The sequence below is a fragment of the Xyrauchen texanus genome, chromosome 44 (assembly GCF_025860055.1).
Source record: "Xyrauchen texanus isolate HMW12.3.18 chromosome 44, RBS_HiC_50CHRs, whole genome shotgun sequence".
Lineage (NCBI taxonomy): Eukaryota > Metazoa > Chordata > Actinopteri > Cypriniformes > Catostomidae > Xyrauchen > Xyrauchen texanus.
The window spans coordinates 22,815,406-22,843,397 of record NC_068319.1 but is presented as its reverse complement, the minus strand read 5'-3'; the positions used below and the strand labels follow the sequence as shown (position 1 = coordinate 22,843,397).

Here is a 27,992-nt window from a genome sequence, read left to right as displayed (position 1 = left end):
CAACAAAATATTTTATTGCACTCTCAGCCAATAAATCAAAGCAGGCAGCTATAAGGAAGGAAGGAGTGCTTGTCAAGGATGTTGTAAGTAGAAAGTGTTTGAAGAGGAACTCTATAACCTTCAACAATATATATTTTATAGGCTATATATATTTGGCTTCTGTCCACAGAATAGCTCTGATAGTTCCTGTTTCTTACAGTATTAGCTGTTTCAAATACATTTAGCAAACATTAGGTGCTTTTTTTAACCATAGAATCCATGGAAAAAGACACAGACGGTGAGGAGGATAATAGCATTAGTGTTAACCACATTTCTCCACAGCGGTTTTTCAGACGTGTCAGTGAGCTTCATCTTCATCTCTGCCTCCTGCTCTTTAGTCAGTTTAGGGGCATTCCCCTGATCAAAGCCACAGAACCAGTTGTAGCCCTTCCTACAGCAATTTGGTTCCTTACGATCCTCTGTGGGGTCAAGAGACAACCGTCAGTCAGTTGTTGAATATGCTAATATTCTACATGCACAACACGCACAAATATAACACGTTGCTGGGTCAGCGTACATTTTGTTGGTAAAATAACACTCTTATAAACTAATCAAAGCATGAAATCAGAGGGCAATTATTGTTTGATATGTTTGTGTTGATCCAGGGACATAATCTGTTATCATAGGTATACATAAAGTGAACACAAATGGAGTTTCATAACAAAGTTCGGGAAGAGCATGTTCATTTAATCCGACCAATCACATCGCCAGAGTAAGCGTACATAAACAGCTGCTAACATCCATACTGCGACGATTCCTCAAGCATCAGGACAAATGTTTCATGCAGGTGAAATCAATCCATCATTTCAATTGTAGAGACAAGTCTTCTATACTTTTGCCCGAATCATTGAATTACAAACTCTTAACAAGCTTAAGAACCTAATTGCTGCATGACTTTAAAGTGTTTCTGTCATTATCTTGCGCTCCACTCAGGCTTAAAGTAATGGGTTGAAATCGGCACCAGTTGATTCTGCTTCTTTTTTGCTTCATCCTCACAATGTTTTCGTTTCTCTGTAGAATTTATTACAGGTTATCAATTTAAATAAGTCATATTTATTCACCATATTACTGCAAACATCACCCATATAGTCTCTATTACATCCAGTTCTCAGGCACAAACTCCAAATGATTCCACAGATAGCACACTTATATCTCTGAGATGTCTGTTTCATCTGGAAAGCATTGAATTAACATCTGCTAAACATCTTAAAAATATCAGATTTACAAACATTCTAAATCATAAATGTAAAATCAAAGACATCTGCTGAATGTCTTATTGACATCTGAACGGAAACGACCTATTGCAGATTAGCAAACAACCAGAAAGCTACGTCTTCTAGATGTAAATAAACACATCAAATAGACGTCTGGGGGATGTACGTGTGCTATCAGGGTCTGTACGTACTCATAAAAATATGATGAGTCACCCCGTGCCAATAATAATTAGAGTTAATTGAGTTAATTGATTTACTTGCATTACATTGGAGAACAATCTACAAAGCTTCAAACCATATGTTTAATTTAATGACAAATCACAACTTTAAACGATGTTGTACTTAAGCACATGCAAGCATGTATCCTGACATTGCTTCACAAAAGTTCCAGATATTTAATCTAGCAAACAATTAAGTTTAAGGCCTCTACAGACTATATGTTTAATCATTTCTACCTCAACAAGCATATGTACAAGTGTGTTCACAGGTGTCTTGCAACACCTAATCGTGAAAAAAAAAACTCTTCCTAGATCTTCCTAGAAGTGCTTTTACAGGGGATCCCCTTTTACAATCCTGGCTCAACTATTCATCTGTTACCCTAATCGCCAGTGGCATAATGCTAGGTGTTTCTTCAAATGCATGTTTTACATATTACTGTTTACATTATCGGTAAATGTGTGGCAGCGGGGGCGTGGTCAAGCGCCCGTCCGGGAGAGAAAAGCGGTAAGGGCGCTCACACCTGAGCTAAATTATGTCTAACACCTGTCTCTAATTTCAGTAGAGCGAGGAGAGCGGATAAAGAGCCAGCAGCCACAGAGCAGAGGGAGACGGACGTACAGCCACTCAGCGTTTCTGTGCTTACGTGTGTGTGTGTGCACATTATAAAAAAACAATTAAAAAGACTTACCTTGTGCCAGACCCCCTGTGTTCCTGTCCTCCTTGAGAAAGTCACTACAAAATGTTATTGTGACAGGGTGGAGGGCGGGGCCGGGTCGTGATTATACACACCCGGTCCCTTATCAGGCTAACTGCGGAAGGTGGTGCGACGAGAGAGAGATCGTTTACGGTCAGCTGACCATCATGTGTAAAGGGAATTTATGGGAAAGGAGGAGGAGGCGAGAACCGGCTTGACAATATAGAAAATAGTTTAATGAGAAAATTAATCAAAAAGACACAAACACACACATAACGATCTCTCTCTCATCACACCACCTTCCGCAGTCGGCTTTTATTCCTCTCGGAGGCTTAATTAGCCTGATAAGGGAACGGGTGTGTGTAATCACGACCATGCCTCGCCCTCCGCCCTGTCACAGTTATATTATCCATAAACCCATCCCTCTCTGAAGCAACAAGTAGTGGTATCCCTGCTTCCAATGTTTCCAACAATGTACACCCACTATCAGAGTGCTGGTTGTGGTACCCTGAAGCCCAGCAGACCGCAACATTAGCTGCGAACCAATGCGATATACACTCACCTAAAGGATTATTAGGAACACCTGTTCAATTTCTCATTAATGCAATTATCTAATCAACCAATCACATGGCAGTTGCTTCAATGTATTTAGGGGTGTGGTCCTGGTCAAGACAATCTCCTGAACTCCAAACTGAATGTCAGAATGGGAAAGAAAGGTGATTTAAGCAATTTTGAGCGTGGCATGGTTGTTGGTGCCAGACGGGCCGGTCTGAGTATTTCACAATCTGCTCAGTTACTGGGATTTTCACGCACAACCATTTCTAGGGTTTATTAAGAATGGTGTGAAAAGGGCAAAACATCCAGTATGTGGCAGTCCTGTGGGCGAAAATGCCTTGTTGATGCTAGAGGTAAGAGGAGAATGGGCCGACTGATTCAAGCTGATAGAAGAGCAACTTTGCCTGAAATAACCACTCGTTACAACCGAGGTATGCAGCAAAGCATTTGTGAAGCCACAACACGCACAACCTTGAGGCGGATGGGCTACAACAGCAGAAGACCCCACCGGGTACCACTCATCTCCACTACAAATAGGAAAAAGAGGCTACAATTTGCGAGAGCTCACCAAAATTGGACAGTTGAAGACTGGAAAAATGTTGCCTGGTCTGATGAGTCTCGATTTCTGTTGAGACATTCAGATGGTAGAGTCAGAATTTGGCGTAAACAGAATGAGAACATGGATCCATCACGCCTTGTTACCACTGTGCAGGCTGGTGGTGGTGGTGTAATGGTGTGGGGGATGTTTTCTTGGCACACTTTAGGCCCCTTAGTGCCAATTGGGCATTGTTTAAATGCCACAGCCTACCTGAGCATTGTTTCTGACCATGTCCATCCCTTTATGGCCACCATGTACCCATCCTCTGATGGCTACTTCCAGCAGGATAATGCACCATGTCACAAAGCTCGAATCATTTCAAATTGGTTTCTTGAACATGACAATGAGTTCACTGTACTAAAATGGCCCCCACAGTCACCAGATCTCAACCCAATAGAGCATCTTTGGGATGTGGTGGAACGGAGCTTACGTGCCCTGGATGTGCATCCCACAAATCTCCATTAACTGCAAGATGCTATCCTATCAATATGGGCCAACATTTCTAAATAATGCTTTCTGCACCTTGTTGAATCAATGCCACGTAGAATTAAGGCAGTTCTGAAGGCGAAAGGGGGTCAAACACAGTATTAGTATGGTGTATACACTTTAGGTGAGTGTATGTCCGACCGTTTCAGGTTCCTTCGGCCACATTCACTAATGGCTCTAATACCAACCCACTGCAGCCTCAGCATTTTACCAAGATTACGCTAAAGCCCCTTTCGTCTATCACCGCAGCCATAACAAGCCCAGACTTTGCAACTGCAAGTCCCTTAACCTCTAACTCATATGTACCACCCCGGTACCTCACCGCAAATCCTCTCCTCGGGCAGTGCGCTCAAGCTTAGCGACACCGCAAACGCGGAACCCCTGCTATTAGCTCAATACATCTCTGAAACAGTGCAAATGCACTGTTCACGTGCCTCAAATACTAACTAATAATAATAATAACCAAGAAAACTAAACTGAAAAAACAACCTTGGTTTAAAAATGATGTTCGAGCTTTATGTAAGGAATGCAGAAGGGCAGAAAGAAAATGGAAAAGGGATTTCATATCAACTCCTGCCATACTCTGTCTCAATTCCAGGAAGCTGTTTTTTGCAAAGGGCAAATTATCTCTCCAATTTTATCTAAAAAAATCCCGATCCAAGTTTAGAGTCATGTGAGAAGTTTTGTAGCTTCTTTATAAATAAAATCACTGGCATTAAATCCAAGATTCCTTCGAAGTTACCCCAGAATTTCCAATATTCAAATATTAGTCCTTCCTGGTTTTCTAATTTTCACTCTATACACACTCTGAGTTGTTGGACATTATTTCCAGCATGAAATCAACCACCTGTTCTCTTGACGTTATCCCTACAAAGTTGCTCAAGGTGGTACTGGATTCTGTTGCACCTACTGTGCTCTCTATTATTAATGGATCCTTACAGAAAAGTATTGTTCCACCCTGCTTTAAACATGCTATGGTCCAGCCTTCACTCAAAAAACCTAATCTTGATCCTTCTGATCCCAACAATTATAGACCCATCTCAAAATTGCCATTTTTGTCCAAAGTATTGGAGAGGGTTGTTTTAAACCAGCTATCTCCTTATTTACTGTCAAATGATATTCTGAATCCTTTTCAGTCAGGCTTCAGAGCTAAACACAGTACTGAGTCTGCTCTTTTAAGAGTAGTAAATGACCTTTTACTATCTGTAGATTCTGGTAACTGTGCCATTCTGGTATTGCTGGACTTAAGTGCAGCCTTTGATACCGTGGATCATCGTAGCCTTCTAAATAGGTTAAATCTCGAGGTCGGTATCCATAATGCTGCATTCGAGTGGTTTTGGTCTTATCTCACTAATAGGAGTTTTTCGGTTGAAATCGGTGACTTTTCAAAGAGTATAGCTCCCATTACCTGTGGGGTGCCTCAGGGCTCTATTCTGGGTCCAACGTGATTTTCTTTATACATGCTCCCTCTCCGTTATATTTTTGAGTATCATAAGTTCTCCTATCATATCTATGCTGATGATACTCAGCTTTATTTTCCTCTAAAAACGGGTTCGGATTCAGTATCCACCTTGTTAGCATGTTTAAAGGACATCAAAGGCTGGATGGATGATAATTTCCTCCAGTTGAACCACAAAAAGACTGAAGTCATTTTTTTTTCAGCTAAAGGGGCTTCGCAAGCTTAAAAGTTTTCTTACTTTCAATGATTTGGAGACCGTCATTCACGCATTTATCTCAACCAGGCTGGACTACTGTAATGCTCTGTATGCCGGAATAAACCAGTCCTCACTCTCGCGTCTACAGCTGGTACAGAATGCCGCAGCCCGTTTTTTGACTGGGACAAAAAAAGAGGAAGCAAATTATGCCTGTGTTAGCATCACTTCTTTGGTTACCTGTTCAATTCAGAGTTGATTTTAAGATTTTAGTATTTGTATTTAAAGCACTGCATGGACTTGCTCCTGCTTATATTTTAGATCTTCTTCGTCCCTACTCTTCTCAGAGAATGCTAAGATCCTCCTCTCAGCTGCTATTGACTGTTCCAAAATCACGCTTAAAAACCAAAGGTGATAGGGCCTTTTCAGTTCTGGCTCCAAAGCTTTGGAACACCCAAACTCTTTTTATTAGATCATCCACTACTCTATCTATATTTAAATCATCTCTTAAAACATACTTTTTTCTCAGGCTTATTCGTAACTTGTTTTCACCATTAGTACAATTATTATTTAATATTAAATATTATAATTTTTTCTCTCCTGTCTGGTGACGCATTGTATTATGTTGATATTTAATTTTTTCGTATTTCATTTGATGAGTTTTATTGTAGGGGGATGTGTCATTTTATGACTGTTGTACAGCACCTTGGTTGGCACTCATGGTGCTTTTAAGGTGCTATATAAATAAACTTGACCTTGACCTCAAATGCGGCATGTCTTTCAGGTCATGCATCTAAGCATCCATGGCTCCGTAACATGATCTATTTTTTTTTGCTTAATCATCCCATATCGTCCCGTTTCAGGTCTTCCCTAAACAGGTCACCATAAGTCTGCATCAACCAATTTCATTTGAATATAGCCTACTATACACCCTCCCAACGAATGTGAGCGCATAGTAACTCTCGAGAATGAGCTAGAATGAGCCAGTCGTCGAGGTAATTGAGTATGCGGATGCCCGCTTCCCGTGGCGGGGCAAGGGCTGCCTCTGCAACCTTGGTGAAGACGCAAGGGGGCAGGGACAGGCCGAAGGGGAGGACCTTGTACTAATATGCCTGCCTGTCGAACACGAACCGTAGGAAGGGTCGATGTCGAGGCAGAATGGAGAAGTGGAAGTACGCGTCCTTCAGGTCCACCGCTGCAGACCAATCTGATGCCGAATGCAGGTTAGAATTTGTTTCTGTGTGAACATTTTGAACAGGAGTTAGCGTAAAGCCTGGTTGAGAACTTGCAAGTCCAAGATTGGCCGCAATCCACTGCCTTTTTTGGGTACGATGAAGTAGAAACCCTTTCGTTGGACAACGAAAGCCACGCGTCCAAGCTCCGTGCGAGGGGCACTAAAGGGATGATAGTTTTTTATTGTTTCCGGAGCGAACATCTGACTCCCTGGGTCTTCCTTCTCAGGAGTGCTTAGGAGCCTTCCAGGTCCTAGAGGAAGTCCTGGAGACGGAGGTGTGCCGCCGCCTGCGAGGTGCTCGACGCTGGGGCTGAGAGCTGGGCCCAGGTTGAGGCGGAGCTGCCTGACGCTTGGAAGAAGCTGCAGGGGGACACCCTCGGTGGGTAGACGGGGCGCGGACTGTGCTGGGGCGGCGCCGTGGCATGATGTGTGAGATTGCTTTTGTCTGCCTCTTTACCACCAAAGACTGCTGGGCAAAGTCATCGACGGTGTCACCGAAGAGGCAAAGATGGGAGACGGGGACATTGAGAAAGCAAGCCATGTCATTGTTGCACATCTCGACCACGTTCAGCCATAGGTGACGTTCCTGGACCACGAGCGGAAGTTTCCAGTCCAGTCTCACACTCACGGTGGCCTGGGAAAGCATAAAAGACATCCGCGCATCAGCCTCCGACTGGCGTGCAGACCCGAAGGTGGCAGCCCAGACGAGTCATCAGCAGATCACTGAGTGAGTGACAGAAGGGGAACTGATACCATCTGATGTACAAATGTCACTCCGTAAACTTTCAGCACACAAATTAAAATCACGTTATGTCCTAGTGTGATTATTAAACCCCAAAGGCTGTGATTAGATAAATATATAGTTGATATATACACTCAACTAAAGGATTATTAGGAACACCTGTTCAATTTCTCAATAATGCAATTATCTAATCAACCAATCACATGGAAGTTGCTTCAATGCATTTAGGGGTGTGGTCCTGGTCAAGACAATCTCCTGAACTCCAAACTGAATGTCAGAATGGGAAAGAAAGGTGATTTAAGCAATTTTGAGCGTGGCATGGTTGTTGGTGCCAGACGGGCCGGTCTGAGTATTTCACAGTCTGCTCAGTTACTGGGATTTTCACGCACAACCATTTCTAGGGTTTACAAAGAATGGTGTGAAAATGGAAAAACATCCAGTATGCGTCAGTCCTGTGGGCTGAAAATGCCTTGTTGATGCTAGAGGTCAGAGGAGAATGGGCCGACTGATTCAAGCTGATAGAAGAGCAACTTTGCCTGAAATAACCACTCGTTACAACCGAGGTATGCAGCAAAGCATTTGTGAAGCCACAACACGCACAACCTTGAGGCGGATGGGCTACAACAGCAGAAGACCCCACCGGGTACCACTCATCTCCACTACAAATAGGAAAAAGAGGCTAGAATTTGCAAGAGCTCACCAAAACTGGACAGTTGAAGACTGGAAAAATGTTGCCTGGTCTGATGAGTCTCGATTTCTGTTGAGACATTCAGATGGTAGAGTCAGAATTTGGCGTAAACAGAATGAGAACATGGATCCATCATGCCTTGTTACCACTGTGCAGGCTGGTGGTGGTGGTGTAATGGTGTGGGGGATGTTTTCTTGGCACACTTTAGGCCCCTTAGTGCCAATTGGGCATCGTTTAAATGCCACGGCCTACCTGAGCATTGTTTCTGACCATGTCCATCCCTTTATGGCCACCATGTACCCATCATCTGATGGCTACTTCCAGCAGGATAATGCACCATGTCACAAAGCTCGAATCATTTCAAATTGGTTTCTTGAACATGACAATGAGTTCACTGTACTAAAATGGCCCCCACAGTCACCAGATCTCAACCCAATAGAGCATATTTTGGATGTGGTGGAACGGGAGCTTCGTGCCCTGGATGTGCATCCCACAAATCTCCATCAACTGCAAGATGCTATCCTATCAATATGGGCCAACATTTCTAAAGAATACTTTCAGCACCTTGTTGAATCAATGCCACGTAGAATTAAGGCAGTTCTGAAGGCGAAAGGGGGTCAAACACAGTTTTAGTATGGTGTTCCTAATAATCCTTTAGGTGAGTGTATATATATAGAGTATAATCTGAAGAGTTCTGGCAAACCAGCCGCAAACTTGCCACTCAATATTTTTACATGCAATAAGCTTGTGATTAGCCGGAAGTATTCAGCTCTTCACCAACAGTGATGAACCTTCAGCAAACCTTTGGCAACATTGGATAACTTTATTAGTGGTGAATTTGTGGAAAGTTTGCTCCAAATTAGCCATGAACTCAAAATTTTTGTAAAGGTGCTCGTACAAACAAAAAACATCTTCTTCATAAACTTCACGCAAACTCTGTTTGTAGCAGATTACAGAAAGGAGAGCGGTCGTTTACATTGTATTGCGCAGCACAGGCTACATATTTATTTAATTAAATCACAGCATTTTGCGATTTAATTATCACACTTGGTCAGGTAGCTACCTGCTTTTCCAGAAGTGAGAAGCTACTAGAAGGGCTGCACTCAAAAATAAAAACTACCGCCAAAATAAAAGCTCAATTAAAATGGAAAAAAACATGACAGAAATACAGTATATCACTACTGTATAGTTATGTAATATTCACTGTAATACTACTACTAATAATAATAAAAAATCAACAAAACAATTATTATATTCAAGCAATATCACAGCTGTGGTGCTCAATTTTGCAGAACTTCAAATAACTCCAATGTTTTATTTTGGACTGTGCTGTGAGGTTCCGTTTTAAAGCATTTCATTTGATAAAAAATAATGCTGTTTTATGTTGAAAATTAATTGTTCTATTTCATTTGATCAAAGTTTTAATGAATAAATTTATTTTGACACGATAGTATTTTGATTGTAAAATGAAAATAACCTATTAAATATGAAATTCAGAAAAATATAACAGATTTTTATGTTAACATAACAAGGTGCTATGTCTCCGCTGTAATGCGCTCAACAAGCCAAGTGATAAGATGTGCGGATTGACGGTCTCAGACATGGAGGCAACTGAGATTCATCCACTGCCACCCGGTCTGAGGCGAGTCACTACGCCGCCACGAGGACTTAAGCGTTCACTGGGAATTCCAAATTGAGGAGAAAAAGGGGAGAAAAATAATCTAAACAGGTATCGGTATCTGCAAATAATGAAGAGGAAGTATCAGTACTTGTACTTGTTTTCTTAAAAATGGTATTAAGACATCCTTAATGATTACCTCTGCAACAAATGAGTTGAGAGAATTGGTTTTCAGTGTGTTGTCATGTTGTCTTTTGTCAATATGGATACATACCTTCCATGTCCATAGAGCTGGAATCTTGATTATCAGTCCAGTCATCTTCCTCTAAATCTATCCTCTCTTCAGTGCTGTTCCTCAAACTCCAGCAAAGCCTGTGCAGCTGTAGGAAAACAAGGGTCCAGAGAATAAGTGGCATCATGAGAAAGGAATTGCTTTTTCACATGTATAGAAATACTAACAGCCAATAACTACAGTGCAACTGTTTTTCGTTGTGAACAAAACAAAACGTGGTACAGAGCTGTTCAGCTTGTAGTCCAAAATCCCGGAAGAGAATTTGCATGGGTTCCCTCTGGATTTTGATGGGGTTTTTGAACGTATGTGTAAAAAAAGGTCTGTGGTAAACATTACTTTACATGGATGGTTTATTCTACAACATAAAGTTCACACAGTCATACCGCAAACGTGAATTTTCAAGCCATATTAATCTACATACCATTTGGTGGCTTCAAAATTAACGTTTGAGGAATGACTGTGTAATTTATGTTGAGCAAAACGTCTACGTATTGTCCATTAATGTTGACCACAGACCTTATTTTACACATGAGTTAAAAATACCCATTAAAAACATAGGAAAATCACGGTTGTCTCTAGGAGAGATCCCTCCCTCGTCAACTTCTTGCACATGCGACTTCTGTTAAGATGCTTTTGCCTGGGGAGAATCACGTGATGGCAGACGAGGAGCTGACGTGTGAGCGACGAGCTCTGTGCACTTTGCTGGTTTTTAATTATTTTTGTGTTATAATCCAGTGAGATTTAAAACACCCTGCTACATATTTGCTCTTTGAAATCAATATGCCTAAAAAAATAAATATCCTCGGGCTCTGAAGATATTAAAAGACACTTACGTGCTCAAGCTGAAACCACTGACGGGCCTGCAGACCAGGGACTCGATTTGAACAGTGCAATGAAATGCAGCGTCAACTGTCCAACATGTTTGTGATGCTGATGAAAGTTGTTGCTTACTTAGAAGATCTCGCTGTAATATGTTGATCGATTACAGCAATGGAAACTAAATTCTTTGAGATGGTTACAAGAGTTGCAGATGTTGAGAAGCTGATGGATTATCTGGAGTTATTGGAGAGGGAATTATGTAATAATCCGCCAGCGACCAAAGTTGGTTTGGAACATGTTCTTGAAAAGCTTGAAGATCTTGAGAATAGGAGCCACAGGAATAACATCAGAATTGTTGAAATTCCTGAGCATGAGGAGGGCAGATATATGGTGAAATTCCTAGATGAGCTCTTCCCAAGTCTGCTCAATATAACAGGCCATAAACTGGAAACCGAGCAAGGTCACAGAGTCCAGGCTCACAGATCAGCTGAGGGAGACAGACCCCAATCAATCCTGGCCAAATTCCTGAGATCATCCGATAAAGATCTTGTGTTACGTGAGTTGAGGAGCAAAGGAAAGATTTCTTGGAAGAATCACAACATTTTCTTGTTACCAGACTTTACGAGTTCGACAAGAGAGAAACGTCATCGATTAAAGGAATACAAAAAAACTCTTACATCGATGGAAGTTCGCTTTTGCACTGATGTTCCCGGCCAAACTGAGAACAGAGATTAAGGTTGGCCGCAAAGTAGTTTTATGCCCCAAGCAAGCACTGTCCTTCATAAAAACACTGGAGTGAGACATTTTCTGTTTCTCATGTGAGTGTATTGACTCGCTGTACCATCCAAGAAACCGGGACGCCTGTTCTGCTTGAATTTGTGCTGATTCCGCCTAGCGGCTGGAGTTTGTTTTGTGGAGGAACATTCCTTTGTGACAGTTGTGGATGAATCTCCTTGTTCTTTGTGATTATGCCTTCAATTGTCTGGAGTTTGTTTAATAGATTTTCTTCTGCAATGTAATTTTTCCTCACAAAGTTTGTATAGAAGCACCGGACTTGAGCAATCTGATGGCAAAGTTGTCGCGGGGACTCTCATAGCCTTACATGGACTCTTTGAGTTTAGTGGGATCGACGCCGGTTGGCACTGTCATGCACATGGTTAATGCGCACATTTTTCTTTTTTCTGTTTGTTTTGTTCGGGGTTTTATTGTTGAACAAATTTTGAAATGTGTTCTTTATAAGTTTGTTTTGACACAATTTATTCTTTATATTATATCAAAATGTCAAATGTTAATATGTGTGGATTGTCTCTCTCCACGTGGAATGTGAATGGGTTGGGGTACCCATAAAAAGAAGGAAGGTAATTTATTTTCTTAAACTTAAGAAATAGGACATCGTGTTTCTTCATGAAACTCATCTTTGCCTGCAGGAAGCTGGAAAATTTGGAAAGATATGGGATGGACATGTTTTCTTTAGTGCTGGCTCAAGTAAAAGTAGGGGGGTCATTACATTGATAAATAAACATCTACAATTCACATTTATCAAATGGATTAATGATGATGATCTAACACCTAACACAGATGATCATGGGCTTCTTTATAGATCTTGAAGGAATGTTGCAAACCGTTTTCACCCCTCATGATATAATATTGGGAGGAGACTTTAATCTATTGATGGACTCGGTCATTGATTATAGTGAAGCAAAAGCCCCTTAGAGCATTGACGCTTTACAGGATGTGTAAAAACTTGGTCTTACAGATATTTGGAGACTTTTGAACCCATCTGGGAGGGACAATACATTTTTTTCATCAGTCCATAAGATTTATTCTAGAATAGATTTTTTTTTATATCTAAATACCTCATTTCATCTGTTGTTGATTGCTCAATTGGAAATATTTTAGTCTCAGATCACGCCCTTGTGAGTTTAGAGGTGTTGCCATACAGTATATGGAGAAAAATAATTCATAAAGTTGGCGCTTTAATGTATCCATATTGCAAATCCTGATTTTCAACTAATGTTAAAGGCTGAAATCAGTGTTTATATGGAGACCAACTGGTCCTCAGTATCCTCTGTAGGCATGGCTTGGGAGACACTTAAGGTGGTTTTTAGGGTTCAGATCATGCAGTATGCCTCATTCATAAAAAAAATCCAAAGCACGAGAACTTGTGGAATTGGAAGGGAATATTAAAAGTGCAGAGGCAGAGCTGAATTTCATCTGATGGCCTCAGAGAATTGACTGAAATACAGATATAATACTATTTTGTCGCAGAAGTTTTGGTTATTCAGGGCAAGACAGTCATACTTTGAGTATGACTTTTGAGACTTTTTAGAACAAAGCAGGAAAACTTTTGGCTAGATATATAAAAAAGAGAGTCTTTTTCTACCATTCCCTCAGTGAAATCTGCTGGTGGTAAAATATTTACCTCAGCCATTGGTATTAATAATGTCTTTAAAGTGTTCTATCTTGATCTTTATAATTCCACGTCTTCGTCTACTGATGAAGATATTAGAACATTTGTGGAACCATTAGCACTCCCTAAATAGATGAATGAGCAATAAAGTTGTCTTGATTCTGAGATAACCTTGGAGGAGCTTGACGAGGTAATTAAGGCCTTACCTACAGGCAAGGCCCTGGGGCCGGATGGTTTTGCCATTTCATTTATTTAATATATTTTGATGAAAGTTGATTCTGTGTTTTCATGTGATGATCATGTTGATTTGAGTTTGGAATCAATAAAAATTGTTAATGACAAAAAAAGATGCTTTTGCCTGAGCTTTTTTTGCTCGTATCTCAGTGTATTAATGATGGAAAGCATTAGAAACTCAATAATATCCATAATATAATATGATTATTATCATTATCATAGAGTGATGGTTTGCACTATGTGTAAATACTAGAAATGCACCAATTGCAATTTTCTTGGCCGATTCCGATTTCCTATTTTTTTACAAGTGTGACCTGCCGATACCGATTTTTTTCAGATTCCGATTTTCTTACTAAGAACTATTATTGACCGCATATACAAACAAAATCTACCTTTCTTCAATGCTAAATTTTATTTTCATAATAAAATAAATTATTAAACATTACAATTTCCCCCAAACTGCAGTAAGTTTACAGGATCTTCTCTCACTTAAACTAAAAATAAAGTGCTCTGTGACTGGAAAGAGGTAGAAATAACTATTAACTGATTATTACTTTAACTATTAATTTATATAACAGATGTCATTTTCCACTATTTTTATAAATGGACCCTTTTCTCTTTATTATTCGTCTAACAAAACAATTCCAAAGATTACAAGCCTATGAACAAAACTGAAGTGTCCAATACGCTCAACATTGACATTAAGCTTACGTTAGATGCAGAGCCGGCCCAAGGCATAAGCGAACTAAGCGGCTGCTTAGGGCCCCGGTGGCCACCAGGGGGCCCCCAAGAGCATATGATTTTTTTTTGTTTTGTGATTATACTGTCAATGGACAATGGTAATTATACAAAAATGCAATATTAAATGCAATATTATGTTAACGGGCTGCAGGATGCAAGCACATTCAGACAGCAAAACAGCAATGTCACAAAAAAGGACATATCCTCTGGTGCAGAGAAAAGGAAAAAGAAGAAAAGAAAAACAGCACGATAAAGGTATGTTAAGTAGCTAGACTAAGTTATGAGCTAACATTAGCTGGCTAGTTAGTTAACATAGCCTATGTAGCATATCTTCTTTTTTAGGAAAGTTTGATTAATCATCCGTAAATAGCCTTGACATCTTAATATATTATAGTACAACATATTACTTAGCTAGTTTTAGATTAAAGTTTTTGTCTTCTGTGTAAAAATAACTTTCGTTAGATGTCCAAATATCAGTTATAAAACTGATTGCTGCTTCGGGATCGGCTTGTAACCATACCTGTAAACACTCCCGGTTTTCCCAGGAGTCTCCCGGATTTCACACCCATCTCCCGCCCCTCCCGTTTTTTTATTTCTCCCGGGAAACTCCCGTAATTTGTATGGCCCAAACCACGTTATATGAATAATCACATCAATATAAAAACCAAGGTTGTCCAGTTGCCAGATCTTGTATGAAACGCATCCTACTCACACAATCGACACATCATACACATTTCTAATAATTTGTGACATCCAAAACCCAGCTTCTCTGTTGATATCTGCGCAGGTAGTAGATGCGGGAAGTTGAATCACGCATCGCTGGTAGATTGGGGGAGAAGACTTATAAAAAATATATATACACAGCTGGACGGAAGAATTTAATTTCATATCCCGAAGCCATATCAACAATACCTTTTGCAATGTGTTTTGCACTGATTTTAATATCGTACACGGTATTTTCGCTGCTCATACCATGAATGATAGGAGAGGCTGCTGACTTGTGACTGGCTCTGAGTTCTGGCTAGCTTTAGCTGCTTTCACTTTTTTAGCTTCTTTTTTAAAATGGGCATTTTCAGCTGGGTGATTGTGTTTTAAGTGTCTAAATTAGGTTTGTTGTTCAGAACGTTATTGTGGTGGTTTACTTTAGCCTTACAATCATTACAAATTGCAAACGTTATGTATTCTTCACAGTGATGGTCTTCCACGCAAATGACATTTTTACATGCAGCGGTGGCGTTATTGGCTGCGCCGCTGGCAACAAAACGGACCGGCTTGGAATCAGAAAGACGTGAGGCTGACCGGCCGGTCACCGGTCCGGACCGAGCATGCGGAAAATCGGCTGATTCCGGTCCCTGGCCGGTCGATCGGTGCATCTCTAGTAAATACCTTGAAATAGTCTGGTGTAAAAAAAAGAAGAAATTATAGACAAACTGCTCCTTGAGTGTCTCTGCAATGGATTAGTGTGATAAGGCAGTGTGAATGTGCTTTTTCTATGTGGATGACCTAGGTTCTAATCCTCCTTTTTACCCAGTTTTCCCCATCCAGTTTTCTGACTCCACTCTTAATTATTTTCTTTAATACTACTTATTATAAATAAAATGAATATAAGGGTTGATTTCCTCGCAGTGATAGTGGTAGGGTGTCTGTGTAGGGTGTATAAATAATTGTATAATATAATAAGTGATGCAGTGACTGCAGTGATGCCCTGTTAGTATTTAATTAGGGGTGCAAATAGGGTCTGTCTTATTATCATTATTATTAAGAAATTCTGTTGTCTTCTAAAAATTCTATATAGCATCCAATGTTTTTGGATACAGTAATATTTTGAGTTCATGTTCAGGCATATATTACTTCAAATCTTAGATTCTGTTATTGTGACTTAATTGACAAAATTTATATTTTATTAATTAAAAGTGTTATGTTGAAAAACTAGGTGCTGTTTAAAGACATTTTTCTCTTTTATAATTAGAAAATGTAAAACCAAAAAGATTCTGTTTGTTTTCTGCAGCTTGCACTCCTTTCCAGTTGAATCGCAAAGAATGTATCCCCACTCAAGATAAACGTCCACTGTAGTGCAGATGCAATCTTTGTTTATTAAAATATAAAGTTGCTTCTGAGTGGATTAAAACCTAGGACTTCTTATATAAGGGGCAAATATGTTACCACTTGACCACCCTGTCTAATTCTCAACAATTGAGCTGATTTACATACTTGAGTGGCCAACAATATCTCATGACCAAAAGTAGCAGATGTAGAGCTAAATTTATCAAATTTATTGTGTGAAATATTTATTTTAGAGCTTGAACTGATCATTAAAACTGACTGTTCATCAAAAAAGACAAGTAGCACCAGTGCCTATTTGATGTATCCTCTGAACTGTACCACAACCGGGTAAAGAAAGAGAAGAGTTGGAGAGAAATTGCCAAGTCTCTTGGACAGTCAGGTAAGCAAATAGGTATATTTTTCAGTAGAAGGTACTTTTTTATTTTGTAAGCAATAAAATATATGATAACAAATATACACAGCATATTCTGAAATGCATAACATATGATCATGCATTTGTTTTTGTATATCGTATCACTTCTCGCATGTACGTTGTGAAACACTACACTTTCCATGACAAGACAGACAGTTGTTTAATATTAACGGTACCACGATCCGACGTCTTTGAAAGTCATGTAGTGTGTAGGAGGCATAAGAATCTCGAGAGATTGACAAGAGAGTGATCCCTCTAGACATGACTGAAAATCAATGAGGGAACCCATGACAAATAAGACTACCAGGCTCAACGAACAAATGTATGTCATGTCTGAATGCTCTATTAGATGGCCATTTAAGGAATATTATGGGTTAAATATTAGAAGCCTATGAATCAAGTGTTCACTTGCCGAAGTACACCTGCCCCTTTGACTGTCATTTTTTTGTGTCATAGTGTATTTTTGGTGACATTATTTTATATAGTAATTGACAGCATGATTTGTGGATAGCATCAACCCATAATATTCCTTTAAGGGATATACAGTATAATCAAAACATAAAGGTGAAGTGTGTCATTTCTGTGACACCCAATGAAATTGCAAATATGTTTTCAAACAGGTGTCCCAAATAGATTTTTTCAAATCTGTAAAATTTTAGGTGTATTTATGGTGGTATGGAGACTTGATTAAGGACACAAAATAACATGTATAAAGGTATAAAGTATTTCTTTTTTGGTGAAACAAGAGCTTACATGTTTGTCATCAATGGGTTTGGTCATGAGGGAGATGCCCAGTATCAATATACACGACAGACCGAAGAGGATGAGGGCAAAGTAAAGGTAGTGCACACCACAGATGATCGTAGGACAGTTACTGGGTGCCACGCAGCTGCCCGTGCCATATGCAAATTCAGTTATCATACGTGCTAGACCCACCAACAGACCAATACACAACCCGTAAAAAGCACCCTGTGAGGAAGGACAATATGTGTCAAAAGACAGAAAATCAAACACCAAAAATCCCATATAAAGAGAAACTGTTGTAAAAAAATAAATAAAGTATAAAATATGTATAAAGATGATCATGGTACCTGTCCAAAAAAACATTGAAATTACCGTGTGAATTTCACGAAGCATGTCTGGTCATCAAACTACTATGCCTACTAAAGCCTACTATGACACATGGTATTTCCATGGTCTTTTTTTTGTTCTTTTTGTTAGTTTAATATCAAACCTAAACTTATATGACTGATAAAATGGGGAAAAAATTTGGAGAAAATACAGAAATCCTGTAACGTGAGACTCACTGGTTCATTGACTCGCTTGCAGAAAATGGCGAGGGTGAAGACGGCAGCGATGGGTGGAGCCAGATAACTGGTAATGGACTGAATGTAGTCAAAGAGCTGCCCGCTCTGAGCCGACTGAACAATGGGAATCCATGCAATACTCACACCGATAAGAACCAGTATAAACAACCTACACGCATAAACAAAGGGACCTCAGAGCAAAGAAAATACATTGATACCTATTCACCTCTTCAAATTCATACTTTGATAACAGGCAGCACAAACATCCTGTTTAAGATACAAAATGTTACTTTTTATTTCTTGCTATAGTCAGATATTCCGGGTGGGGATCTCAGAGCTCAAGCCCAGTACCGTGCTTGAGGCTCTCCTTTATGAACAGCACGCCAAATCGTTTACCTAAATGCGCTCCAGGACTATATGAACCAGTGAACTCGTAAACTGTCGTTTTAAAGGCATTCTCAAATCTGAATGGCGCACAAACCTACATAAGATTTCCAAGACAAACAAATGGACGTAAATCTACCTGCCAGCGATCATGAGCTCCTTTTCCTTAGACTTGGGGCGGATCTTGGTGTAGATGTCCATGGTGAAGAGTGTGCTGGCACTGTTAAAGATGGAGGTGAGTGAGCTCATCAGAGAGCCCAGCATGACAGACAACATCAATCCTCTGAGACCTTCATACACACACAAACAGATAGACCCATATCACAAACCAATCCAATTTATCAAAACAGACTATTATAGATGTAGAGAAAGAAATATTAGGATATTCTTTACCGTTTGGCATCAGGTCCACCACTAGTTTGGGATAAGCAATATTTGTGCAGCCTACACTGGTTCCACAGTAGTAGTCACACTCATCTGGATCCACACACGCAATCTCATCTTACAAAAAGAAGAAGAAATAACAAAAACATAAGCCTCAGACGGAAGTCATTTTGCACACAAGAATGGCAAGCAGTGTCTGAAATCAACCTGCGCAACTTTCAAGAGTTGGTATTTATTTGTCCTCCAGGGAAAAATGTGTTTACCTGGTTATGTACTGGGCTGCTACAATGAGAGCATCTTAGTCAGATTAACTTGCAAAGTGGACCATATTTCTAGCCGATGTCAAAAGCCTGGCTACACATGACTACAGAACATTAAACTTGCCATATATCACTTAGCCAAGAATTAGTGTTCTGGCAAACTTGCCACAACTTTATCACTAATTTTGTTCACATGCAAATAAGTGCATGTTCTGGTAAATGTTTACCAGACATTTGCAGCTTTTCACCAGTTGTGGAGAACCTGCAGTAAACTTTGGCAACAATGGACAATTTGCGGCACTGATTATTTTCACATGCAAATGAGCTTTGTGACAACACAAAGCTCATTTGCATGTGAAAATAATCAGTGCCGAATTTGCGGCTAGTTTGTGGAAAATTTGCTATGAACTCGATTTTTGTAAGGAAAGTTGATTGCCTATTACGCCACTTCTGTGACATGTACAAAATGGTTCATCAGTGAACTGCCATTTGTTTACCTAAACTAACATTCCCATCAGGCACAGTGCCAGTGTTTCTCACCTGTGTAGAGCACTCTGCTGATCATGCCAGGGAAAACCATAAGGAACATGGGCAGAAGTTTGAGATAACCACACAGGATGCAGCCAGCTTTTACATGAGACATGTTCTTGGCAGACAGACAACGCTGCACAATCACCTTAAACAAGATGGAGTCTTAAAGTCAATAAGGTACATCATGAAATATAGTAAACTTTTTTGATGCCTTGTCGGAGACGTGTGTTTAGTAAAATTCTTTAGCAGATGTAAAAGATATATAACACATTACATGATCTGATATTTTTGTTAAGAAACTTTACAAAACATTTATTAAACTCTTCTCAAAGAGAACTGCTGTAAAAACTGCTGCTTTCTAGCAAATACCTTCAGAATAATTTATGGGGTTGTATTAGCATATTAGCATTAGCGTCATGACAAGACATGGGAAGCTGAAACAGATCATCTTTGACTCAAGCTAATGTAAGGTTAAACTAACTTAGCAAGTGTGTGAGACATCTGTCCTCTCTTTGGCTATTTGTATATATTATCTTATACAGTGGGGAGTATTCTGGGGTCTAACTACAAGCATTGCCTGTCTAAACTTAGGACTTGCTCTGAATAAAACAAGAAGCACACTGTTCATCCTGAGAAACCCAAGATAAAAGTGTAGTCTGTGCTCTAAAAGGGGACACAATGTCTGTCAATGTATATTTGTGTGTGTGTGTAATGTCTTAGCTAATCATGTGTGGTTAGAAGGTTGAAAGAAATGCCAGTGTGCATGTGTATGAATGCCTGCGCTTTAGGTTGGTTGAAAGAACACTTTTTTCCTCAAACAAGTGACCAAAATATGGCCAATAAAATCTTAAAAGTTCACCCATAAATGAAAATGATGTAATCAGTATACATTGTTAGTGATTTCCAAATCCATATCATTCTCTTCTGTAGAATATCAAAGAAGTTATTAATAATATTTAAATTGCTCTTTTCCATGTAATTCAGTGAATGGGGAATACGTTTTTAGAGCTCCAAAAAGCTTCATGGATGCACATAAAAAAAGCTTAAAGGAACAGTTCACTCGTAAATATGTAATCAGTTATACATCCTTCGGTCTTTTCAAATCCATATCACTCTCTTCCGTAGAATGTGAAAGAAGTTATTAATAATATTTACACTGCTCTTTTCTATGTAATGCGTGAATGGGTATAAGTCTACAATATATTCCAATTCTTCTTATAGCTTTATGTGAGGAAAACAATGAAATTAAAGTTATTTACACAAAATCATCCCCTTCACTGTACTTCTTAAATGTCATTTTTGTTCACATATATTTAAATATTGTGAACCAGACTTAACCTCACTTGTTAATTTTCTTGAGTATTGCAACCAATCACATTTCGCCAAGTTTGAATATGCAGAAGTGCCAATGAGATTTGAGAGTGCTCTTTTTTGAGCTAGACAACAGCTGTTTCATCTTCACTAAATGGCTTTTTTCCCTAATCTATTAATCACATGTACACAAAACCACACAAGACAATAGTTACAATCACAAGTAGATGTATTAGTACCTGATCAGTGCACCAGTACCAAGCAGCCTGGATAGTGAGACCAAAGATGAGTCCGGGCCAGGGCAGATCACCAGAGATGGGGTCTCTAAAAATGTGAAAGGAGTCTGCACGAGGAGTGTAGCATGCTTCACTGATGTTTACACCTACCACTGATGGGATGGCAGTCATATAACGGTCCTTGAAGTTCTCATAGCCTCCAACCTCATTGAACGCTGTGTCAAATTAAAAAAGAAAATGCTTGGTGATGCTTTCGATGTTTAAGTAACGCTATTATCCAAAGAACCATTGGGGACGTTTAGACTCAGCAACCTTCTAGTTACCAGTCGTGAGCTTTAGCAATTATGCTACACAAGTACGGCAGAAGAGCTGTTCTCTGTAAATGCAAAGATGGGAAATTGTGACGCTGAAAACTGATGCAAGTAAAGTGAACAGACTTACCAAAGCCCATGAGAATAATTGATCCCACAATCATGATGATGGTCTGAAGAGTGTCTGTGTAGATGACTGCAGCTAGTCCACCTGTTGACAAATTACGTTCCACCAACTTTTTAATACGACCTGGTTGTATTTTTGGTATTTTAACTATGTTTTTAAAAAATCTCATTCAAATGTTGAAAATAGGCTATTTTAAAACCTAAATAAGATGTCCCTTAAATTTTTGCAGGGTTTGTTTTTATCATAAAAACAAATTATACTGATTGTTTTAGCCCACTTAAAAAAAAAAACCTACGTGTGTCACACTGTCCAGCAGAGGGAAACCAAGAGCACAAGACCTTCCACAACTTCCTCCTGATTTCCTGTTCATTATTAGCTCAATTATATCACCTGTGCCTAGCTTGTTAGTTTGTATGTGTATATATAAGACCTGCTTTTGTTTGTATCTTTGCTCAGTCATGAGGTTCTTTTGTTTAGGCAGAGTTTTAGTAAATGCATCTTCCTTTTTGATCTACGCTTAGATTATATTGAGAGACTTTCTCCCAGATCTTTTCACCTGCTTGTTTGGGCAGTTTGTTTTATGTTATTGGACATTTTACCTGTACTTTGTGGATCTGTACTTTGTTCAGTCCTGCTTTCGATTGTTTTATTTTTTGTGTGTGTTTACTCAAGAAGGACATTAAGTAAAGACTGTTTTCCTCAAGACCTGCCTCTTGTGATTCTCTGCAATTTTGGTCCACACATCTCCATAGCGTAGTGCCCTGGGCTGCCAGCAACACACCCTGGGTTCGAGCCCTGGTCTTGACAGCAAGACGTAGCTGCTAATATGATGGACCCAGCAGAATCTGAACAGATTCATGGAGCCATCAGCAAACAGGTCACATCTTCAGAGGCTGACAGATGCTGTGAACCAGATTGGGTTGTCTCTGCAACAACTACAAGCACGCTTGCCTCAAGAACTGTGGTAGTACTGGCCCCAGATCCTGAACCACTAGCTGCAATCATGTCCCAGGAACCCAAGATCCCAGCCCCTCAGCACTACGATGGGAAGCCTGGTAACTGCAAGTGTTTCACAACTCAAGTGTCTCTCACCTTTGAACTTAAACCTTCTGCCTTTGCTACTGAGAAGGCTAAGATTGCATACTTGATCTCCCTGTTGTGTGATCGTGCACTAGATTGGGCCACAACCCTCTGGAGACAACAGTCCCCCATTTGCTAGGTTCTAAAGGGTTCACAGAGACTCTTCAAGAAGTGTTTGACCATCCAGTTAGTGGCCGTGAGGCAGCAAGTTGGCTACTAGACCTACATCAAGGGCATCAATCTGTGGCCGATTATGCTGTTGAATTCTGTACTCTGGCTTCTGAGAGTAAATGAGATTCAGTGGCTCTTGTCTCAACATTCTACCATGGCCTTTCTGGAGGTGGTTCAGCCATCCGCTTCTGTCAATTCGTGCATCTTATCATGTGGCTCATTGTGCATGGATCGCGGAGAGTAGCATGAGCCTCCACATGCTGGGAGTCTCCTTGATGTCATGCACAACGAGCCACCTGATAAGATGTGTGGATAGACTGAACTTACCACGCACGCCATTGAGAGCGAGAACCTAATCTCGACCACGGGGAGGTCACCACATGTGACACTTTTTTTACACATACTGTGAAGCGTCACTATTTCTCTAGGGGGCTTACACACATTTGCTTCACTGTGGTGAAGGACTGAGTCCATCAAATGATTAAAGCCTCCTCCCAATATATATCATGAGGTGTGCCAGTGGCTTGCAACATCCCTTCAAGGTCTATAAAAAAAGCCCTGATCATCAACGTTAGGTGCATAAATATTAGCCAAACTCAGACTTTGCCCCCTGAATTTCAGGTAAAACGATAATGATTCTTCCTAATTGATCTTTAATCTGTTTGAAATCTTTGAATTGTAGATGTTTATCATTGTAATGACTCTCCCGCTCTTACTCGAACCAGCACTAAAGAAAACATGCCCACCCCATATCCTCCCAAATTCTTCAGCTTCCAGCAGAGAAAGATGTGTTTCTTGAAGAAACACTATATCATATTTCTTACACTTGAGAAGAGAAATAAACTTCCTTCTTTTTATGGGGTGCCCTAACCCATTCACATTCCACTCATATTAACATTTGACATTTTGACATATAAGAAAAAATTTATTGTGTGTCAAAAACAATATCATAAAGACCACATTCACATTAGTGCAAACAGCAAAACCTGAATATCCCTCAGAACCAAACAAACAGAAAAAAGAAAAACATGCGCATTAATCTTGCGCACGACAGCGCCAATTGGCGTCTAACCCTCTAAACTCAAACAGTCCATGCACGCCTACAAGATCCCCCCGTGATGATCAGGTGAATGATCCTCTCTGCCCATGTTTGGGTGACTTTCACCGGTTGCAGTAATCGAATACGATTGGTTTAGTATTCTATGGTGCTGGACAACATACTACATCATTTCCAATATACTCATTTGATCCAGGATGTTAACATGTTTTTTTTCCAGATAGCACATTCTGTGTATAAAGGGAATCTCCTCCTCTAAGGAACAGTATGCAATATTTTATGTGTCAGATACGGAAGCTGCACATCACGTTTTGGTTACATAATTTTTTTAATTAAAGGCATGGTTTGTACTATGATGTAGCCCAACTGCAACCAAAATGAAATGCTTTATAAATGTTTTTGTGCTTGCTGGGTGGACACTGATTTCAATCATTGGCATATGATGAGGTCATGTCATGTTTGAAATGATTAGCACTGCATATTGTGTTCTGTTGCACATACTATTTTTAGTAATCACTATACAGTACATATTGTGCAGTATGCAGTAAGTACTGAGCCAGTATTCAATTTCAGCAGATTCAGTGCACATTATGAACAGCTTGTGATATATTTTTTAACGTAATTGTACTAGATAGCTTGTAAAAAACAACAAAAATAAGTGTTAATGACCTCTAGCTGCTCTGACTATAAATGCAGTTCTGACCACTTTCAGTCACAGTCAGAGGAAATGGACATTTACACCCAAGATCATTTCTGATGTCTGTTCCTTGGAAGCAAAGTGAGATTAACCTATTACATAACTGACCATGTGGCTGACACAAATTAAAAGTCACAAATTCAATGCATTATAATTCACATTACACAGGCTTATCATGTATTGTCAAAATGGGCAATTACCCATGATTCTACAATAAGCCACATCATGCTACAATAAGCATCCCACCTCATTCACCACAATCCCTACAGCACATCCCTGTCAATAGCAAAGGCTGGACTTTACACTCTGTTGTAGTTTAAGCTACAGAGTGCATATAAAAATCCATTTAACTTCCCTAAACTGATTTAATCCCTAACAGAAATCAGTTTTCTACATAAGGAATGCAGGGAACATAGATATAATATTGCACTACTGTTTTTGCAATTGACTAATATATATGTGACCACTGTAGTACTACAACTATATGTCTAGACATGCATAACTGTAATGTTTCTCATGATCTTAGAATCTTTCAATGTAAAGGTTTTGATCTAAACATTTTAATAATGAGAGAAGGGGGGTAATTAGCATAATGTTCATGAAAATAATCTCAAAACTCAATGGCCCTACAATATGCTTCATTTTTTATATGCAAAATATAATTACTGATTTGGTATTTTTTATTATTATTTTAGAGTAGGACCAGGACATTTTTTTACAGGTTTTCTGAGCATCAACCATACAGTCTGCAGTATTTACTCTGTGGTCAACCAACCTGTTACTGTATAAAGAGCTGTAATCAGCAGCAAAATAATCACAGCCAGGTAAATGTTGAGTCCCAAAGCCTGGTTGATGAAAATAGCTCCTGCAAACATGTCTGCCTGAGATGGAAATGAAGAAAGGAAGAAAATATGAGTGGTGTGTTGGAATTGCTTGGGCTGTCTGTTACAAAAAAAGGTCCTTATCTTGACATTTAAAGCCATTTTATTTTAACTTGACATTGCAATAAAAGCATTTACATGTGGACAGAATTGCCATATCAGACTGCTACTATCAATCTACAACTTATGGTTAGTTACAGTAATATGATGTAAACATTATCAGAAAACTAACTTTAGAGGACTGGATATAAAGCAGAATATTGTGGACCTGTTGAACATGTACTTATTTTTCAAAGCATTATTGTTAACGGACTGATAAGATATGGAAAAATAGAGTTGTATAACCAGACACTTTATTCAGCTCTTTAGATCAGAACCTTCAGAAGGAGTTTTTAGTAATACCATTTGATACCAGTGCTTTTTACATACAGATTTTGGACTCACAGAGATTTTGGTGAAGACATAAAGAAACAGCGACAGCACAGACAGGTAGATACGGATGCGCTGCCCACCAAAGCGTTTCTTTAGGTACTCTGGCATGGTCACGACCTGCAGATAACATGAATAAAGTACTATAAAAAAGATAACGTACAGATAGAGTGATCCCACTCGCTTATGTTGTTTGAGCAAGCAATATTTGCTAGTTTTGTTTGTAATGACTAATGCAGGAGATTAAATGAAGCATACCCCAGCCTTTATGTAAATGGGCACAAAAAGCCATCCCAGAATGATGACCACAACAAGAGCCTGTGTAAAACAAAATGAAAAGAAGTTAACTAGATATTTGAGCATTTCTACTTAATCGGATATCAGTTCTAGTCTACCCATAAATGTCATCTGGTGGATGCCCAACAACAGCATTCAACAGAAAACAGCAGTGTTCATGGATAAACTACCTAAATATTTTGCACTGTTAGCAAAGATTATTTTACTTTGTATAACAGCTATTCTGAACCACTTCATACTAGGTATTAATACTTTTGATACAATGTACGTATTATGTACATATGCGTTATTGCATTCTGCTTACATTTAAAGTACCTGCATATAATTATATCTGAAGTTATCCTGTTAACCTTACCATTAACCCTAAACCTAACCCATCCCTTTCCCTAAACCCTAATCTAAACACTAACCCCTACACCTAACCCTTACCCCTAACTCTAACCCCTACACCTTACCCTTGCACCTAACACTAATGCCTACACCTAACCACTTCACCAAACACTAACCCCTACACCTAACACTTACCCCTGACTCTCACCCCTGCACCTAACCCTTACCACAACTATAACCCCTACACCTAACCCTTACCCCTAACTCTAACCCTTGCACCTAACACTAATGCCTACACCTAACCACTTCACCTAACTCTAACCCCACACCTAACCCTTACCCTAACTCTAAACCCTACACCTAACTCTAACCCTAACACATACACCTAACTCTAACCCTTACACCTAACACTTACCCCTAACTCTAACCCTTACAACTAACACTATACCCTGACTCTCACCCCTACACCTAACCCTTACCACAACTATAACCCCTACACCTAACCCTTACCCCTAACTCTGACCCTTACACCTAACTCTAATTCTAACCCTCACACCTAACACTAACCCCTAACTCTGACCCTTACACCTAACTCTAAACCCTAACTCTAAACCTAACCCCTACACCTAACCCTTACCCCTAACTCTAACCCCTACACCTAACCCTTACCCCTAACTCTGACCCTTACACCTAACTCTAACCCTAAACCTAACCCTAACCCCTAACTCTAACCCCTACCCCTAACTCTGACCCTTGCACCTAACTCTAAACCCTAACCCCTACACCTAACTCTAACCCCTAACTTTAACCCCTACACCTAACACTTACCTCTAACTCTAACCCCTACACCTAACCCTTACCTTTAACTCTAACCTTTACACCTAACACTAACCCCTACACCTAAATCTTACCCCTACACCTAACCCTTGCCTCTAACACTAACCTTTACACCTAACTCTGACCCTTACACCTAACTCTAAGCCCTAACCCCTATAAGCCTACCCATACCTCAATCTCAGTAGCAACAAATGTAAATCTTGTGAGAATTTTGCAGAACAACACTATAAATACATTGTATTGTATGCATTATAATGTTAGTAGATAGTAGTTAAAGACCACTACTATAAAGTGGGACCAGCTATTCATTCTCAAGTAAGATGTGTTACAGAAATGATTTACATATATAATTTTAAGCTAATTATTATATTTATTATTATTATAATATTTATTATTTATAATAAGTTGTAATTTCTCACTTACATGCAAAATGCTTTTGATATAGAATATTATTACTATTTGTAATAATTCAAAGTCATAAATATTAGGCTTAAACATACAGTCATGCAACAATATCATTTGTCATTTTTTAATTTGTTTACATACATTCCATTCAAACCCTCCAATTGCAATACCGGCAGCCGCTCCGGTTCCTGCTATTCCCACAAAATGCCCACTTCCAATGTTACTGGCAAAGAGAGAGGCACCAAT

General features: G+C 39.5%; 1 protein-coding gene across 3 annotated transcripts; it reads right to left on the bottom strand.

The window, feature by feature from the left end:
* Positions 1–73: 73 nt before the first annotated feature.
* Positions 74–27,992, bottom strand: slc5a1 (solute carrier family 5 member 1). Of its 3 annotated transcripts, XM_052117060.1 has the most exons (15): positions 27,888–27,992; positions 26,136–26,195; positions 25,893–25,997; positions 25,343–25,448; positions 21,566–21,646; positions 21,128–21,339; positions 19,587–19,722; positions 18,796–18,903; positions 18,542–18,692; positions 18,019–18,187; positions 17,465–17,680; positions 10,014–10,119; positions 5,976–5,998; positions 3,818–3,835; positions 74–426 (listed from the first exon to the last, which is right to left on the bottom strand). In XM_052117060.1, the coding sequence occupies exons 3-15, from the start codon at positions 25,986–25,988 to the stop codon at positions 244–246; spliced, it is 1,605 nt and encodes a 534-aa protein (XP_051973020.1). In that variant the 5' UTR covers positions 25,989–25,997; positions 26,136–26,195; positions 27,888–27,992; the 3' UTR covers positions 74–243. The 3 variants fall into 3 exon arrangements, with proteins under 3 accessions (XP_051973020.1, XP_051973019.1, XP_051973018.1); XM_052117059.1 differs by lacking the exons at positions 3,818–3,835; positions 5,976–5,998 and adding an exon at positions 4,034–4,042 and having other exon boundaries at positions 74–458; XM_052117058.1 differs by lacking the exons at positions 3,818–3,835; positions 5,976–5,998 and having other exon boundaries at positions 74–458.

What these genes read in the sequence shown, in the direction of transcription:
- slc5a1 (XM_052117060.1), bottom strand. Translation starts at nt 25,988, where the DNA reads ATGCCAGAGTACCTAAAGAAACGCTTTGGTGGGCAGCGCATCCGTATC. An exon ending in AGCTCTTTATACAGTAACAG is followed by an intron (nt 21,647 to 25,342) that starts GTTGGTTGACCA and finishes ATTTGTCAACAG; the next exon opens with GTGGACTAGCTGCAGTCATC. An exon ending in CAGCAGAGTGCTCTACACAG is followed by an intron (nt 18,904 to 19,586) that starts GTGAGAAACACT and finishes TCTTTTTGTAAG; the next exon opens with ATGAGATTGCGTGTGTGGAT.